The sequence below is a fragment of the Panthera tigris genome, chromosome A2, assembly GCF_018350195.1.
Source record: "Panthera tigris isolate Pti1 chromosome A2, P.tigris_Pti1_mat1.1, whole genome shotgun sequence".
Lineage (NCBI taxonomy): Eukaryota > Metazoa > Chordata > Mammalia > Carnivora > Felidae > Panthera > Panthera tigris.
Genome location: NC_056661.1, coordinates 65,045,052 through 65,062,935, shown reverse-complemented (window position 1 = coordinate 65,062,935; position 17,884 = coordinate 65,045,052). Strand labels below are relative to the sequence as shown.

Here is a 17,884-nt window from a genome sequence, read left to right as displayed (position 1 = left end):
TTTAATGTTGGCTTATTTTTGACAGAGCATGAGCGGGGGAGGGGCAGAGAGAGGGAGAGAGACACAGAATCCGAAGCAGGCTCCAGGCTCCGAGCTCTCAGCACAGAGCCCGACGTAGGACTTGAACCCACGGACTGTGAGATCATGACCTGAGCCGAAGTCGGTCACTCAACTGATTGAGCCACCCAGGAGCCCCTATTTATTTATTTTGAAAGAGAGCATAAGAAGGGGAGGGGCAGAGAGAGAATCCCAAGAATGTTCCGTGCTGTCAGTGCAGAGCCCAACATGGGGCTCGAACTCATGAACTGTGAGATCACGACCTGAGCTGAAATCAAGAGTCTGGACACTCAACCAACTGAGCCACCCAGGTGCCCCTGCCTTCCAAGTTTTGAAAGAGCCCACGAACTTGAACACGTTTGCCTCCTAGACTGTCTTTTGAGTACTTCCTCGCCGGCTGTGTGTGCAGGCAGGACGGGCTGATAAATCTGGGAGTCACTCAGTCGCTGACTGGTTGTCAAGGCGGTTTCTGGCGTCAGGGTTTTGGAATTGTGGGAATCCTCCCTCTTTCCATGCGGGACATAGGATTTCACCAGCTCCTTCCTGAAATACTGATTTTCCTCCATCCATTGTTAACCTGGCTACATGCAGGGAAGGGGAGGGTGAGGGCATCTGGGCAGCCCTGGGCGGGTCAGCATCCTGGGAACCTTGGATGGTGTCTCCCCTTGAGTTGGGACCAAAAGGAGCCTGAATGCATCAGACCAGGGTGGAGATGGGACCGGGGCTCCCTGCCAGTCTGGCAGCACAGGAAAAGCACTTCTCTAGACAGAATGTGTGTATCTACACACAGCTTTAAGGAAAACAGGTTACATGTTTCATGAAAGCAGGGAATCGGTGATCTACGTGGGTTTTCTTGTCTGTGGAGCTATCTGCTGGGGCCCTGCATCTGTGACTTGCTCTGGGAAGCTCTGGGAGGGCTCAGGATGCAGTTCTAAATTAGCAGAAGAGAACGCCAGAGCTTCTCACGGAAGGAGAGAGGTGACCAAATAGCCAGCAGCCTCCCTGAGGGAACAGTCCTGCATTTGGAGTAGGGGAAAGAAAGGCACCCCAAGATAAGTAGAGAAGGTGTCACCTGTAAATGAAAAGGAACACGTTGGTTCAGCCTCAGCACATGGAGAGGACTGTTTCAATTTCAACCTTGTCCGAGCGGATCGGACCCAGTCTCGTGTCACTGGATGCCCCTGAACGTGCTCTGGGGCTGGCAGTGGCATTGTGGGCTTGGGAGGCCATGTATATCTGCTGAGTGCTGCCCCAGAACCCAGCAACAGGAAGTGTAGGAGGTGTACATGTGGAGTTGAAGTGAAACACACCCCCACACATTTTTCCTGCTGGTGAATTAATCAGCTTGTTGATAGGTATTTTCTCAATTTATTGGCACTGACAGTGGTGGTTGTCGTCGTCTATGGGAGGTGGGTGGAGAGGAGAGTACCATTTCCCACAAAGGCTGGAAAGCGAAGTTTCTCTTGTACATGCTGAAAGGTCAGGAGACGTGAGTGTGGCTGAAGCTATATATATGTAGTTCTGTGTATATGCTGGATGTAATTCTAGGGTTTTTATTTCCTGCTTCAAATCCCGCCTGCCTGTAGTAACCACCGAAATAAAGTATTGATTCAATTTTTTTTAAACGACTCGATATAGAAATGACATTTATGTATGTATTTGGAGATATGTTTAGGTGATCTGCTTTTAGGGTTTCTGAATATCTGTAACTATCATGAATATGAACAGAGGTATACTCTAACAGTGTAATACCTGATTTTCTTATTCTTACTTATGTCCAACTGTACCTATTAAAAATTAAGTACTTGTGGGGCATTTGGGAGGCTCAGTCAGTTAAGCATCTGACTTTTGATTTCGGCTCAGGTCCTGGTCTCACGGTTTGTGGGATCGATCCCTGCATCCGGCCCTGCGCTGACAATAAGGAGCCTGCTTGGGATTCTCTCTCTCCCTCTTTCTACCCCTCCCCCACTCGTGCTCTTTCTCTCTCAAAGAAATGTTTCAAAAAAGAATTAAATACCTGTGAGTGGAATCTGTGAGGATAGAGATTCATTGGTGTGCCAAAGGCATTTTGGTAGAATGCCGACTTCAGTAGAATTAAAACCTGCACAAGGTTTTAATTGCTCAGAGGTCAACAAAAACGGCTTGCCCAGTGAACATGGCTTAGGTTTAAAACGCCTTCGCAGGCTGGACCTTTAGTTCCCATCCAGATAGAAGCATGTAAGAACTTTGGCCTTTACATATGTGTTCGGGATTTTTCAGCTACAGCACTGGGAAGAAATCTTCCCCTTACCTCTGCTCTGACTCGGCACTTTCCAGAAGGGTGGGTTTCCCCCTCCCCCCGGCAAGCAATTCTCTGACACCAGCTACGTGTGTCCATACTGGGTTCAGTCATTTACTAGAGCGTCCACCGGACTCAGGCAAACGGCTTACTAATTAGGTTACTAGTTTGTTATAAAGGATACAGCTCAGGAACAGTCTGTTGGAAGAGGTGCGTAGAGCAAGGTATGGGGAAGGGGTTCGGGGCTCCCGTGCTGGGCACGCTACCCCCCAGGCTCCTCCATATGTGCACCAACCTGGGAGCTCTCCAAAACCTGTGGGGTTGGGAGTTTTGATAGGGGTGCTTCACCACATACGCACAATTGATTACATCATTGGCCACCGGTGATGAGCTCAGCGTCCAGCCCCTATGTCCTCCCCCCCCACCCCACCCCCCGAGGGCACAGAACGGGACTGGACCCTTCCAAACCTATAGCCCCGTGATGATCGTGATTGGCTCCCTTGGCAGCCAGCCCCCAGCCCGTGGTTACCTGGTGGCTTTCCAAAAAGCACCTCATTAATATAAACTCAGGTGTGGTTGGAAGGGGCTCATCATGAGTAACAAAAGGTGATGTTTTATAAAAGAGGATCCTTTCACCTTTATGAAAGCCCTGGGGCTATCTCAGGAACCACTACGATGACAACAACAACAATAACAACAAAGACCAGACATCAGAACAAAAGATGCCCCCATTGCTTTTATGGTTTAGAAAATTATAAGGATCTCAGGAGCCCAGTGCCAGGATCCCCAAGATCTCTGTTTCCTCTTCTGTCACAGCCTCACAAGTACCATTGATTTTCTTTTTCTTCCTTTTACTTAAAATCACCTATCACTCTTTAGGGATTTAGCATCTTAAGCAAGCCTGCCCCGCCCTGCCTCACTTACCAGCCCACCTTCTAGACGAAGATGGGAGGAAACAGACAGACATTGCATGTTAACAGGTGCTCACGTGGGTCCGGGAAGAACGGACAGTATACACGTGTATCTTGAACACCCCGGGCACGTAGCGTTTCTTTAAGGTGCCAGTGAATGCAGTGAAGCGGATTCAATGAATGTCCTGTTTCCTAGCCAGTGAAGGAGGCCACTAGATGGCGCTGTGGACCCAGCAGGGCGTACAGGGAGGCTCCTGGGGCTAGAAGGCGGAGCCTCGCCTGTAGCTGGCGCTCTCCTCTGTGCCCACAGTCAGCTGGTGAGCGCCTGGCCGCCTCCTGGTTGAATTACGGAGGACGTGTGCCCCGAATTATCTGTGAGCCAAACACAAATTTGGTTCACCGACTTTGTATCTGTTTTAGAAGGAAAGCTTCCTCCGGGTGCTGATTGATGGCAGTGAGGCCAGTCACGCATGTGGGTTTGAGATCAGATGAGCTGTTCAGATATTTGGGACAAAAGTCAGTGTCCAGTTTGGGACTGGGTTATTTGCGGAAGCAAGGCGTCTATTAATAAGTTGATTTACAACCGTGTTGTCTGACCTGTATTTGTGCGGTAAATACATCCTCCTGAATCCGCGTGACGTGAGATGGAGTGTGTAAAATTGTTTTACCTTCCCCTTCATGTGCCTTCCAGGGGCGGTGCGGTCTCATGGAAAGTATTTTGGCATCAAGTTTGCACCAAATAGATACTTAATCTTAGCACTCATTTCCAGAAGCATCTGTCTTGTGCTCGCCCTATGTGTTTGCTTCTCTGCAGAAGGGCTTTCACGGGGCGGGTGGTTGATCTCTGTGGTGGGTTCATGTAGGGACCACAGGGACAGGGAAGGCGGGTAGCCATCCCGCACGACACGGGACGTGCTCACAGAATGTGAGCCATTCCGAGCGTTTTTGCGAGAACTGAGTGTCACGTCAGTAATGCCTTAGTGGATTCCTATACCGTAGTTCAGTAAGTTTTCAGGGAACATGATGGCGAGTGTCTTCCTTCAAATCAATACTTTGTGACCCCTGCTTGGAAGATTCCATTGTTAGCCTGCGCTAGATTTAACAGAGTGTAGGTAAAATCCCAGAACCCTAAGTGAGTCTGTTGTCTGGACAGGTGAAATGCTAATTGAGCAACAGGAATTTTAAAGTTTGTCCTGGGCTAGGATATTTTAGATTCTTTAAAAGGTTTGGTTTTGGGGCGCTGGGGTGGCTCAGTCAGTGAAGCGTCCAACTCTTGATTTTAGCTCAGGTCAGGATCTTAACGGTTTGTGAGATTGAGCCCCAAGTTGGGCTCTGTGCTCACTGCGTGGAGCCTGCTTGGGATTCATTCTCTCTCTCTCCCTCTCTCTCTCTCTCTCTCTCTCTCTCTCCCCCTCCCCCAATTGTTAGCCTGCTCTCGCTCTCTTTCTTTCTCTCATAGTGAATAGACATTAAAAAACAACAAAAAAAAGAACTCTAACAGTGAGCCTCTCTTTCTGCCTGACTCCTCAGGGGGGACGGAAGTGACCGTGGTGGCCACTGTATTCTGCTGGGTCTCCTGGTTGGGGGCACATGTGACTGACAGCCAGGTGACACCCCAGCGGCCCATGGTGACCCTCCCCCAGCCTGACCATGGCATCCAGCCTCTCCCTCCCCTCCCCTCCCCCACCCCCACCCCCAGGCATTCCCGAAGGCTGGATGGATAGCTTCTGTGAGCTCTGTGTTTCACCCCATATTGATTCTTAAATGGTCGTTAAGAGAGAAATACTGAGTTGTTTGTAAGATGAGTTAGGGCGGCCTAGGCTTAATCGTGTTCCAGAGCTCAATCGGGCAACTATTACATGGAAGCTAAATGTGAGTGCAGGATGCATTCTAGAACCTTCCTGAAGCCCCGGACTCGTGAGCCCTAGTGTGACTTGTACCTTTTCTGAGAAGGCGGATACTGTGAGGTCTCAGTAAATACCCAAGTGGCTGGCTCTCTTCAGGCAGCCGTCTGTTGGTTTTGTGCTTGCCGAGTTCTGCTTCCTCAGTTTACAGATGTGGCCTCCGGACAAGGGACGAAGGAACAAGGCTGTGTGCGTACCTCTCCCTCCCGGGGTCTAGATTTTCCCACTCCTCCCACGTAGCTGCCTGCCCTCTGAACCCTAAGCAAGAGCTCTGCCTGCTGACTCTGGCGTTCTCCTTTGTGATACATTACTTATTGATTACACGGCAGTCATGAATTACTAATTCAGCCCTGTTGTCCTTCTGATATCTGGCCGCGGGATTAATATTTGACCGTGCACAGGCCAAGCGCTGGCAGCGTCTCCTGCCTTCCTGCACGGGCCCTGGGGACGCGAGGCCCCGCTCCCAAGTTTCTGGTCGGGATTTCGGTCCGTGTCCTCTCTGCTCAGACAGCTCTCGGTGTTCTCAGTTCCAGCAGCGAAACCGCATTCCTGCTGTTTCAGAAGCATCCGATGCTCTCCCGTCAGTCCGTGTGTCCATCCTGCTCAGGGCCCAGTGTGATCCATCTAAAGCCTGCTGTGTATAATCACCCCGTCCAGGCCTTCCCCAGACCCCTCTCCCTGGCACCATTGCCTGCAAGGTACAGAACGCGGTGGGGGATGTCTGTGACCTTTCTTTCTGCTTCTACCTAAATCTTCCCAAAAGTGCTCTCCTCCCCACCCTCCACTTGCAACCACGGGGTTCCCGCGTTCTCTGCCCCTTTGGCCCGCGTGCCTTCCTTTTTTCTCGCTGTCTTGCTTTGCTCCGTTTCTTGTGCCCTTTTGCCTAATGAGATGGAGAAGCTGAAGCAAAGGGACCCGAGATGTTTACACAAGGACTGGACAGGCAGGGAGGGCAGATCCCAGAAAGGTCCGTGAGCTCATGCAATGAGCGCACACCTGGTGAGGCCAGCCTGGTAGCTGCAGGAAGTGTTTTCAGGTCGAAGGTCCGCCTCTTGGCACCGGCGTGCCCCTGGGCAAGGTCCTTGCTTCCCCCGGGGTCTGTTCCTCAGCCGTGGGACCGGGTGGCAGTCACGGCGTCTGTGATGGCACAGGCAATAGATGAGATGGATCTGTGCCCGGCTCTGCCGCAGGGCAGGGTGATGACCAGCCTCCTGCCCTCACCCACCCCCGCGGACCCCGGGTTGGGTTGTAGAGGCTGAGAAACAGAAAGCCGGGCCTGGTGCCGCGGGCGGGGGGCCCGTAGGTGGTGGGCTGGGGCGGCGGGTTCACAGGGGCCTTCCTATCGGGGGAGCTTGTGGTCCCGGCTTGGCGAGGGTGTTGCTGTCTTGGGCCCTCAGCCCCTCAGGCTGAGCAGGTGTCGCTTATGGGACCAAGTGGGCCTGTGAGTTAGGGGGACTCGCGGAGTGCCCCAGTGGGCGAGCGCCTTCACACGTGCCACGTTCGAAGTGACCGAGCGGAAAACGCAGAGAAGGGGGGCTGTGCTGTCAGTTTCCAGCGGGTTACAAACAGGAGAAGCTAACTCGGTAGCCCCAGCCCGCGATGACCGGGGATGCAGGATGCTTTATGGAGCTTGCGGCCGGAGTACGGCCGGGCCGTATCAGGAACGTGCACTGAGTCACGCTGGGCTGCTCGGAGCCTGGCCTGTGTCCCCAGGTTTCTGTCTCTGCCTCCCGCCCTGGGCGCTCCCACATCTCTGGGCGTGCCGGGTTATCCCCTCATCGTGTGCAGTCAGGGTTCTTCAGAGAAACAGAACCATTAACATGTGCATTTATACGTGTATGGGGAGGGGGGTGCAGGTTAAGGAGTTGGCTCCCACGATTGTGTAGTTGGACGTCCAGAATCTGCGGGGTCAGCCGGGAGGCTGGGGGCCCAGAGAGGAGTTGCAGTTCGAGTCCGGACGCAGAATTCTTCCCTCCTTGGGGGACTATGGTCTTTTTCTCTTCAGGACCTTCACCTGATTGGATGAGGCCCACCCACATTATGGAGGGCAATCTGCTTTGCTCAGAGGCTACTGACTTAAATGGTAATCTCATCTAAAAAATACCTGCACGGAAACATCTAGAATCAAGTGTGACCAAATACCGGCGACCGAGCCAAGTTGACACGAAGAATTTCCCATCAAAGTCTCTGTGTGTGCCTCTGCTATTTTCTGACCTTCTGTCTGGCATTCCCTGTGCTTCTCTCTCTCTGCGTCTGCCTCAGGCCTTCTGTGAGGACAGGCTTCCTCAGGCTCCCAGGCCAGTCGAGGGCACCTGGAGGTCTGCAGGTGCATGATTGATCCGCAGCCACCCGTGAGCCCGTCTGCGTGGCTTGGGCCCTCCTGGAGCTCTTAGCTGGCCCAGGCTGCTGTCTGTGCTGGGTGCTGTTCTGTTCCTGTGTCTCTCTTTCACTGCTAGAATTTCAGGGAAGGGAGAAGGCCTGACTTGCCTAAGTAGAGCTCGATGTCCACCTGTGGTCTGGCCACCTGAGGCTGCGCAGCTGTGACTGCGTGTGGCCCGTCCACCCCAAAGGGGGTGTGAGCTAGGCAGGTGCTCCGAAGGGTGTGTGCAGCCGCTGGGAATGCGGCTGGACCGTAGTTACCAAGTAGCTTCTGGAATGTCAGCAAACATCAGTAGATGGAACACGTACGATTCCTTACGGGATGTATATCCTCAGTTATGCTCCTCTGCCTTCACCTAATAGTTTAAAATATTGTGAGTTTTGGAACCTGAGCCCTAAGATGCCCGTGTGGCCGTGGCCCCTCACTGCTGCTAAAGTTTTGTCTTGTTCTGTTCTGTTTTTTTTTTTTTCTCCCCTGCTTTTGCCTTTAATGCCCAGAGGATGACGTAGACCTGGAAGCCCTGGTGAACGATGTGAGCGCGTCCCTGGAGAGTCTGTACCCGGCCTGTAGCATGCAGTCAGAGACGGTGCCCCTGCTCCAGAATGGCCAGCACGCCCGCAGCCAGCCACCACCCTCAGGAACAAGGTCCCTCCAGCCGCAGGCGTCCCCGCGACTGCAGGTGCAGCGCTCACAGCCTGTGCACATCCTCGCTGTCAGGTGGGCCCCGGGGCCTGGAGGGCCTCGTCTCCGAGAGCAAGGGAGGGCCGTCGCACGGACACGATAGCGCCCCCTGCTGCGTAGACACGTTCCTTGTCTCTGTGCAGCCCGTGCCCAGAGTGGGGTGGGGTGGGGGGACCTGGGGCAGTGGTGTCCCCTGGGGCTGTCAGACATGTGCCACCTCAGACCCGTGGACGCATTCCATTTGTATTCCTGGAAATACCAGGGCTGGGGGGAGGGGCTCGTGGGAAGCGGGGTGGGGGGTTGGGCTTCCTTGGAGGCGGCAGATCTCGGATTTGGGTGTTGAAGGGTGAGTGGGAGTCGGTGGGCGGCGGGCGGGGAGAAGAGATTTCGTGAGCAGAAGAGAGGATTCTCGTTGTCCCGAGGGGCAAAACTTCCTCCCTTTTTGTATGGCCGCACGACACGGCATTGCGTGTTCTGCGTTTTCCTCACCGAGCCATCCGGTGATGGCCAACGTGGACAGCACGTTAAGTGAATGAGCCTGTCACAGAAGGACGGTGCCACACGGTTGCACTCACGTGTCGCCTCTAAGGTGGCCGAACTTCTAGACGCAGAGGGTAGGAGTGCTGGATGCCAGGGCCATGGGGAGGGAATCAGGAGATACGGGACTGAACGTCCGGAGTGTTGGTTTTACAAGACGAGTCAGTCCTAGGACGTCTTGCGGCATGGAGCCCACGCGTGACGGCGCTGCTGTGCAAGGAGGGAAGAGCTTCCGCAGTAGCGATAAAGGCAGAGGGAGCGGTTGCAGGCTGTGGGTGATGACAAGCCGGACTGGCGACAGATCGCGTGTGTACTTACGACACACCCAGTCGTTCACGTTAAACACGTACAGCGTTTTGCGTGTCTGTCACGCCTCCACGGGGTGCTTTGCACACAAGATGATCCCGACAGGTGCGGGCCAGATCCTGAAGGCATCTCTGAGCCCTTCAAGGGGAGAGACAGGGAAAGGATTTGAACAGGCCAGCGAGGAGATGGGGTTGCGGTTCTGGCAGATAATTCTGGCAGCCTGGTGTCGGGGTGGTGGGCTAGACCACGGCTGATTTGGAGGCCGTTTCGAGGACCAGCCTAGAGACGGTGGTGTCCTGACCCCGATGAAGAGGGGGATGGATGGGAGTTGTCACACCCGGATTTGGGAGGGGGAGGGGCAGAGCACTGAGGGTGTCTCTACCCCGTCTCCGGGGCCCGGGAGGTGGGTGGACCGGTGTGGCCGCCGCCCAGTCGCTGTTGGCTCTGGAGGTTTTCAGGTGACAGTGGAGGGATGGGAGCGGGCGAGGGACCGAGGCCAGCCTCCCTGCACTTTCTAGTGCAAGGCTGTGCGGGGCCCTCCATCTTGGGCCTCAGTCAGGCTGGGGTTCTTCGGGCTGGGGGTTCCTCAGCACTGCATCTCCTGGGGATCTCGCTTCCTTTCCTTGGGATGGGGATAGGGCAAAGTGGTCCTCTCTGCTTCCAGAAACTTCTGTGAGGCTCTTTCTGGTCTGACATCCCAGGTCTTCTGCACCTGGGTAGCCCTCTTGCCAAGGTAGCCTGTTGTGTCTTGGGGAGCTCAGAGCTGTCTGTGGGGTGGGGTGTAGCAGCTCTGTGGCCTGCGGTCGGCCACCTCTCGGCTTCCTGCCTTTCCTCCCCTCCGTCGTCCCAGTGTTTATACCTGCCTGTGCTTTCTTGAGCATCAGTCCTGTTCTCTTGGCCCTGTGGAGCTCAGTCTGGAGGGAGACTTTTCTCCATGTGGCTGGGGTCTGGGGTCTCTCAGTCACCCATCCCTGGAAGGGTGGGAGGCCCCTGGGAAGACGGGGTCGCAGCCCCAACAGTGACGGTGCCCAGAGCTGAGTCAGGGCAGAGGATGGCACAGGCAGACCTGGGACTGTTCGTTGCCCAGGGCCCTTGAGCTAAAGTTCAGGCCGAACTCAGCCCTACGCCCTGGGGTTGCCTGTGTTAGGTCCCACGGGGGTACACGGGGCAGGCGTGCGCCACAGGGCATCTTACTTTTGGATGTGTTTAAAAAATGGGTTGACCAATATGGGATACCCAAAGATTTCTTTTGTAAGTGAGGCTTTATGTTGAGCACTTCCTGTGTATGGTCTCTCTTGAGTCCTCACTTATTAGCTGATATAGTGGCCACCACAACCATACGAGGCGGGTGATGTCATGGGCCTCATTGCCCAGGTGAGGAAACTGAGGCACTGGGGGGCGTGACAGGCCCACACGTGGTGAGTAGGGAGTCCGGATGCAAACCCAGGTGGAGGGGTCCTGACCGGCTCAGAACCCACTGGGTATGGCACTGTGTCTGAGACCCGCAGAGTGGGGTGTGGGGCACAGACAGAGGCAGGTGCAGAGCAGACACTGGGGAAGAAGAAGTGGGCTTCCTGGAAGAGGCTGCAGCTGGGCCGGCTGATCCTGAGGAAGCTGACAGCAGGGAAAGCAGGGAGCGCGTTCTAGCCCAGGCAGGCGGCGGAGCCCAGGCCTGGCCGTTCTCGTCCCCGACCCCCAACATCCCTGCATCTTCGCCCCCTTTCCGCGTCTCGCTCCATAACTGGGCAGGGACGCAGCCTCTGGAGCGGGGACGTTCTCCGGCCTCGTGTAGTGTCCCTCGTTTTGCCGTGGCCAATGCTTGCGCACTGCTGGGAAGCCAACGTGGGACTTTTCTTGTCCTTTTAATTTTTAAGAATAACGTATTGACGTGAAATTCACATCACATAAAATTAATCACTTCAAGTGTCCAATTCAGGGACACCTGAGTGGCTCAGTCGGTTAAGCGTCCGACCCTTGATTTCAGCTCAGGTCATGATCTCACAGATCGTGAGTTCGAGCCCCGCATTGGGCTCTGTGCTGACCGCAAAGAGCCTGCTTGGGATTCTCTCTCTCTCTCTCTCTCTCTCTCTCTCTCTCTGTCTCACTCTCTCTCTCCCCCCCCTCCCCCCCCCCCACTTGTACTCTTCTCTCAAAAATAAACAAACATTAAAAAATTAAAGTGTACAATTCAGGCGCATTTAGTAGACTCCCCAGCATTGAGCTGCCACCACCTCTACCTAGTTCTGGAATGTTCTCCCTGCACAAGAGGAAACCCATACCCGTTAAACAGTGTCTCCACACCCCTTCCCACAGCCCCTGGCAACCACCAGTTTGCATGCATTCTGTTGCTACGGATTCACCTGTTCTGGCTGCTGCATCAAAAGGGAATCCTACAGGGTGTGACCCCCTTGTGTGTCCAGCCTTGCTGACTTAGCATGATGTCTGTTTTTGTTTTGTTTTGTTTTTTAATAAAGACGAATTTTTGAAAGCTCAGTTTTACGTTCATAGCAAAATTGAGAGAAATTTCTAAATGTCTCCCATGTATCCCCTTGCCCACACATGCACAGCCTCCTGCATTACCCACATTCCCCACCAGGTGGTACCTTTGTCACAGTTGGTAAGCCTGCGTGGACACGTCGTCAGCCAAAGTCCGTGGTTTACCTGAGGGTTCGCTCTTGGTGTTGGACATTGTATGGTTTGGACAAATGTATAATGTATAATGGTACAGTACCATACACTGCCCTAAAAAGCACAGCTTTCATTCGTTCATTCATTCATTCATTTTGAGAGAGAAAGAGAGGGTAAAAGTGAGCGAAGGGCAGAGAGAGAGAGAGAATCCCATGAGGGGCAGAGAGAAGAGAGGCTCACCTGAACTGGGGCTCGAACTCACGAACCGTGAGATCATGACCTAAGCTGAAGTCAGAGCTTAACCGACTGAGCCACCCACGTGCCCCCCGAACACACCGCTTTTAAAGGTTTTCAGAACAACCCTGTTCAGAGAAGTTTCTGGGAGCTTTAGAGCATCAGAACATTGGCATCTTGTATATGACTCGGAACAGACTTTTATCCTTGTGCTTCAGGAGAGTCCCCGGTCAGTGGTCGTCGGGGCTCTCCTCCTCCTCTCTTGCTCCGTAGGACAAGGGACAGCGAGAGAGCCAGGCACTTGACCGTGAAAGAGGCTGGTGTGGGAAGAGTGGGATTCACTGACAACGCACATCTGCTTTCTGGGACGTTATGGGGGCGCCTCAGAGGGGCCGCGGCACCCCCCGGCACTGACCCCATTCCCGCCCCAGGAGCGTGCACGCCGTAGATGGGTGCATCCTGGTCCCCGTGGAAAGGCTGGGCGGGCCCCTCCCGCATCAGGATCGCTTGGTAAACAGAGAACCTGTAAAGTGATCGCTGCAGTTCTCTAGTGGCAAAACTCCCAAGAAAGCGAATGGATCGTTAATTTCGTCGCACTGTAAAAGGAGTCCAAAAAATTCTTGGAAGACTCCGCCTACAAGGGCTTCTCGAGGCTTATGTCATGGAGGACCAGGGATACTGAGCGGCAGCAGGGCTCACGCCACCGCTCAGGTGGGCGTCTGGACAGTGTTGCCCTCCGGAGGACAGGGGCTCCGCTCCCGGGGAAGCCTCGGCAGTGTGGACAGGAAGCCCCCGCAGGACCCCGGGAAAGGAAACAGAGGGGGCACTTTGCAGCTGTTTGTCCTTCGACTTTGAACTTTATTCTTCTGGTTTCATAACTGCATCTGATTCGTCACCCTGTGTGTGTTTGGCTTTGCCGTATGACGAGTGGGTTTTGCGTTCTTAGGAGGAAATGCCAACAAGTAGGCCGCCTGGTCCTCGCTCCACAGTGGCTGTGACGGGAAGACAGGCTTCCGTGTCCTGGGGAGGATGGCTGCTCGCGGCCTTTATTTCCGATTCGGTGCCAACAGCCTTTTTTGTGTAACCAAGCACTCATCCCACAGCCCAGACGAGGACACGGGGGAGCCTCTTCTCACGTTTTCACGTGTCTGGACGAGTGCTGGCTTCAGGGCCATCGAACGTAGCTGTTCTCGTGAAAGCGCTCTTACTCGCAGAACGTCTTCACACTTCAGTGTTCAGGGAACAGAATCCATGAGTTGCTTGGAGAAGACGTCTAGGATGTGTCATGCACAGAGCGTGGTTTTTGTTTTGTTTTGTGTTTTTTAAAGTTTATTTATTTTAAGAGAGACAGAAAGAGAGTGTTAGTGGGGGAGGGGCAGACAGACAGGGACAGGGGATCCGAAGCGGGTTCTGTGCTGACAACAGCGATCCCGACACGGGGCTCGAACTCACAGACCGTGAGACCATGACCTGAGCTGAGGTTGGATGCTTGGCGAACTGAGCCCCGCAGGCGCCCCTTGGAGCATTAAACGTCCTCCCCAGCTGTTTAATGGGTGAGGGAATCTGTACCCTTTGAGTCTGAGAATGGGGGAAAAAAACAGAAAGCAAAACTCTTGGTTGTGGTACAATGCACACAGCCGTTTTTTTTTTTTTTGTTTTGTTTTTATTAAATTTTTTTTCAACGTTTTTTATCTATTTTTGGGACAGAGAGAGACAGAGCATGAACAGGGGAGGGGCAGAGAGAGAGGGAGACACAGAATCGGAAACAGGCTCCAGGCTCCGAGCCATCAGCCCAGAGCCTGACGCGGGGCTCGAACTCACGGACCGCGAGATCATGACCTGGCTGAAGTCGGACGCTTAACCGACTGCGCCACCCAGGCGCCCCAACACGCAGCCGTTTTTAAGTGCGCCATCTCGTGACGGTGCCTATGCTTCCGTTGTATCTCTAGAACTTGCTCATCCTGCAGAAGCGACGCTCTGTCCCCGTGAAACCGTGACTCCCCGTTCCCCTCCCACCAGTCGCTGGCATTTTCCATTGTACTAGCTAGGGGCCTGGAGACCCTAGGTACCTCACAGAAGTAGGATTGTACAAGATCCACCCTTTTGTGACTGGCTGATTTCACCCAGCACAGTGTCCTCAGGGTTCATCCTGGTTGTCACCGTGCGTCAGAATTCCCTTCCTCGGTCGGGCTCAGTAGTGTCCCCTCATGTGGATAGACCATGTTTTGTTTATCCATTCCCGCATTGGTGGACCCCCCAGGGGACTGATGTGACCAGTCGCGCTGGGAACACAGGAGTGAGTCCATCTTTAGTTTCCTTGGGGACACCCCCGGACGTGGGACTGCTGGGTTGTGTCGGGGGATGGCAGCTTTTAATGAGCGGTTGTGTCTCTCCTCCCAGACGCCTGCAGGAAGAGGGTGAACAGTTCAGAACCTCGTCTCTGCCGGCCATCCCTAACCCTTTCCCCGAGCTCTGCGGCCCCGGAAGCCCCCCGCTGCTGACGAGGGGCTCCTTACCTCCCAGCCAGGCGGCTGCAAAACAGGTGAGCGTGCGGTCCCGGGTTCGAGTGGCAGGCCACTGGGCTGTGGGATGAGGACAGATGTGCTGGCTCATTGTTTTCAGAAGGGAGGGTAGGGTAATTGTGGGATCTTTTCATTCTTTTCCTCTTGCTACTATATTTTTGCCTTATAAAGCTTTCTGATTCATTGGCCCGAGTTCCATTTGTTAAGTCAGAGATGTATCTACGTGTTTCGGAAGGAGCCTCATAAAAGTGACTAAGAAAACAACTTGGTGCTAAAAAACAAGTTTTATTTCGTTCCCTGAAAAGAATTCCCCTGCCACATCATCTTCACTGGCCAGGAACTCTGGATAAGTGAGGCGTTCCTCAGGTACCTGAACTTGAGCGTAGTTGAAGGCTTTCCGTATTATATTCCTGATCTGGAATATGATCTGTGCAAGGCAGAAAAACTTTGACCCAGGAGATGACAGCCACCTGTTTAAACTAACAGGTTTCTGCCTTAAAAGTAGCACCGTGAGCTGGATATCATATAGCCATTGTCCTCTGAGAGGAAGCTTCAATAACTTACCCAGCGTTGCATCGTCAGTGGTCAGCTCGTCAGAGAAACAGGCTGGTGGCTCCGCCCGTCCAGGTTGGCATGGCCTGGGCCGCAATGGGTTGCAGGCCTGGGAGGGAGACCCAGTGAGGCTATACTGTGTGTGTGTGTTGGGGGGGACGTAAATATCATGATGACAGTAACCTCTAACGTTCACGGAGTGATCCCTGTATGCCAGCTGTTGTTCTAAGTAGTTTCCATGTTTATTTGTTCGCTTACTCCTCAGAACACCCCTAAGAGTCAGGTACAAATGTTCTCCGTTTTCAGTTGGAAACTAAAACCCAGCTGTAATTGTTGGGGCTGGGCGGGACCCCAGTGTGTGTGGTGGGGCTGGGCATGAACCCCCAGTGTGAGCAGTGAGGCTGGCTTGGAGCTGACGTCAGGATCCAGAACTTCTGATTTCAGCCATTACGCCAAGTGTCTCCTGGGATCTTGATAATCTTTCTTTGCACCAAGTGTATTCCAGAAGTTTCTTTGCCTCCTAGAATCACGCTCTTTCATTCTGTCTGCACTGTCCTACCTTTGCTGCCCTCAGGCGTGATAGCCACCCCACTCCCCCCCCCAACCCCCCGTGCTCTGCACACCCACCCACCCCGTGCCACCACCACGCAAGGCCTGCCCTCTCAGGTCTCAGGCTCCCTCGCCAGCTCCTGAGTCCTGACCTTGTGCCTCCAGGGTGGGCTGCGGGGTCCCGCCATCAACACTCAGGAGGTGAGGTAAGTGTCCTTGTCCCAGAGTCAGCGCTGGCTGGCTGGCGGGGCTGCGGCTCCTCGTCACATGCCTCCAGGACATCTGGGACGTCTGCCCCACCGGTGACCTTCTGCTTCAAATAAGGGTCTAGACAGGCTGTCTGTGGATTGGTCACCCAGCTTGTTTACAGCGTCACCCGTCCTAAAATAAGACCGGGAAAATTTTTTCTGGCTCCCGCCGCGGTTGGCAAGAAAGCAGGCCTCCACCCCCACGGGCTGTCCAGTTCTCAGTAGAATCCGGAAACTCGGAAATTTTGCCTGCTGTTTTTCTCGGGATCAGAGTGTCTGCACTGGTGTCTGTGTCTCTGTCGCCCGGTTCCCTCCGGCTGGCTGGCCCAGCAGACACGGGAAGGATGCTTCACACTCTGCTGTACTGGTGGGAAGTCCACGCTCCTCATGTTGGAACCGGCCCAGGGGGACGCAGCCCATCCCCCCCCCCCCAGGTTCTGACCTTCGCTCTCGGAGCCCCGTGGCGTGGGCACCGACACCACAGTCACCCCGAAGGCTAGAGATGCCGCACACACAGCCTCTCGGTCCCAGACGGTGAGGGCGTCGCTGCCTACGGTCAAAGTCAAAGGCGTTTGGGCCCCTTCTCCCCACTTGCCTCGAGGGGAAGGGATGCTTGGTGATCCAGCTCCTTTCACACGAAGTCAGAGGGAGCAGCTGGATCCTGTCCAGCCGGGCTCTTCCGAAGTCCTTATAAACAGGAGGCCCCATCACATCGCCTCGTTGGCTGAGCACGGCGTGGCCAGCGTGGGAAAAGAAGAGAGCCGATTGCCCCTTCGGGACAGCGAGGCAGTCCGAAGCAGCCTCTACCTGTCCCCGAGTCAGAGGTTTGAACAGCCGTGCGGAAGGGAAACCCATCCTGCCCGAGGTACTGTGGCTACGCTGTTCCACACTGTTCTTCCAACATCCCGGCAGCCTGCCTTCACCTTCCTTTTCCAGCGACCCTTGCCAGATGCTCGGGGGCAGGAGCGTCAGGTGCAGTGTCCCTGCACCCAGCTCCGGAGAGCGAGTGCTGTGATGTGGGCTGGGTGCTGTCTGCTGCACGGGCATCCCGCCCACCGTGGTGCGGGGGGCGCCCACCTGGTGCGCAAGACCCCTGCCTGGCGGGACAGCCCCTGTGGCTGCATGCAGGACCCCGGGACAGACAGCTGGGGGGCGGTAGGCACGCTGATGAGGTCGCAGGCTCCTGGGGGTGTCGTTCTGTCGCCTGCCCGGTGGGGTTCCTCCGGAGACATGCGAGCTGCAGGCTGGTTACCCCGCGGGGGTGGGGGAGGCAGCCGGGTTCTCCACTCAGAGGAGGGCACAGAGAATTCAGCCAGGGGCTGTCCCTGGGGTAGAGGAGCCTTCAGCCACAACACTCTGGGGGCATTTCTGACCCCTCCCGTGCTCGAACTTCAGCTGTCACCTTTGAGCCCTGCTGCGTCCAGACCCTGAAGCTGGAAAGCCCTCGGGGAGCTTAGTGTCATATCATCAGGTGAAGGTGATGGAGTAGGTGGCAGTGATGAACCAGAGGAAGTCATTACTCTGCCAGGAAGGATTGGGAACCCTCAGCAGCATCCCTGGGGGTGCAGATGCCCCTGGTCAGGCCGTGGAGGTCCTCCCACGCTGACCCTGTCAGGGTCTGTGTCTTCCCTGTGGCCGGTCCTCGCCTGAGCCGGCCCACGTCTGCACAGTCGGGGCGATGTTGTGGACTACGTGTTTATGGCACCCCCCCCCAGTCCACGTTGCAGCCCTGCCCCCACCAGGATAGCATGGGGGGAGGGGAGCGCCTTCGGGAGATAGGTGGGTTTAGATGAGGGTGTGGACTGGGGCCCCCACGGTGGGACCAGTGCCCTTATGGGACAAGCAAGCAGTGCACGACTTCTGTCTGCTGCAGGTGGTAGGGAGAAGGTGGCCGTCTAGGGGCCAGGAAAGGGCTCCCAGCAGAACCCCACCCTGCCTGGTCTCAGACTCTTGGGAGCTGTGAGGAGTCTGTGCTGTGCGAACCCACGGCTGGAGCCAGTGGAGACTGGAGAGTCCTGGAGTTTCTCGTGAGCGTCCTGGCACCCCCACCCCCTCTGCCACCAGAAGCCTTAAAACCGTGTAGATGAGACTTCACTG

General features: G+C 55.0%; 1 protein-coding gene across 6 annotated transcripts in view; it reads left to right on the top strand.

The window, feature by feature from the left end:
• GRB10 (growth factor receptor bound protein 10) overlaps window positions 1–17,884 on the top strand; it is a 180,926-nt gene that overhangs the window by 108,338 nt on the left and 54,704 nt on the right. For 3 of the 6 annotated variants that reach the window (XM_042963412.1, XM_042963423.1, XM_042963435.1), the window contains 2 exons: window positions 8,028–8,247; window positions 14,317–14,458. In XM_042963412.1, coding sequence (XP_042819346.1) covers window positions 8,028–8,247; window positions 14,317–14,458 — 362 coding nt within the window. Of the gene's footprint in view, window positions 1–5,178; window positions 5,340–7,175; window positions 7,234–8,027; window positions 8,248–14,316; window positions 14,459–17,884 lie in introns of those variants that run through there. The other 3 variants (XM_042963442.1, XM_042963426.1, XM_042963449.1) reach the window with 3 other exon arrangements.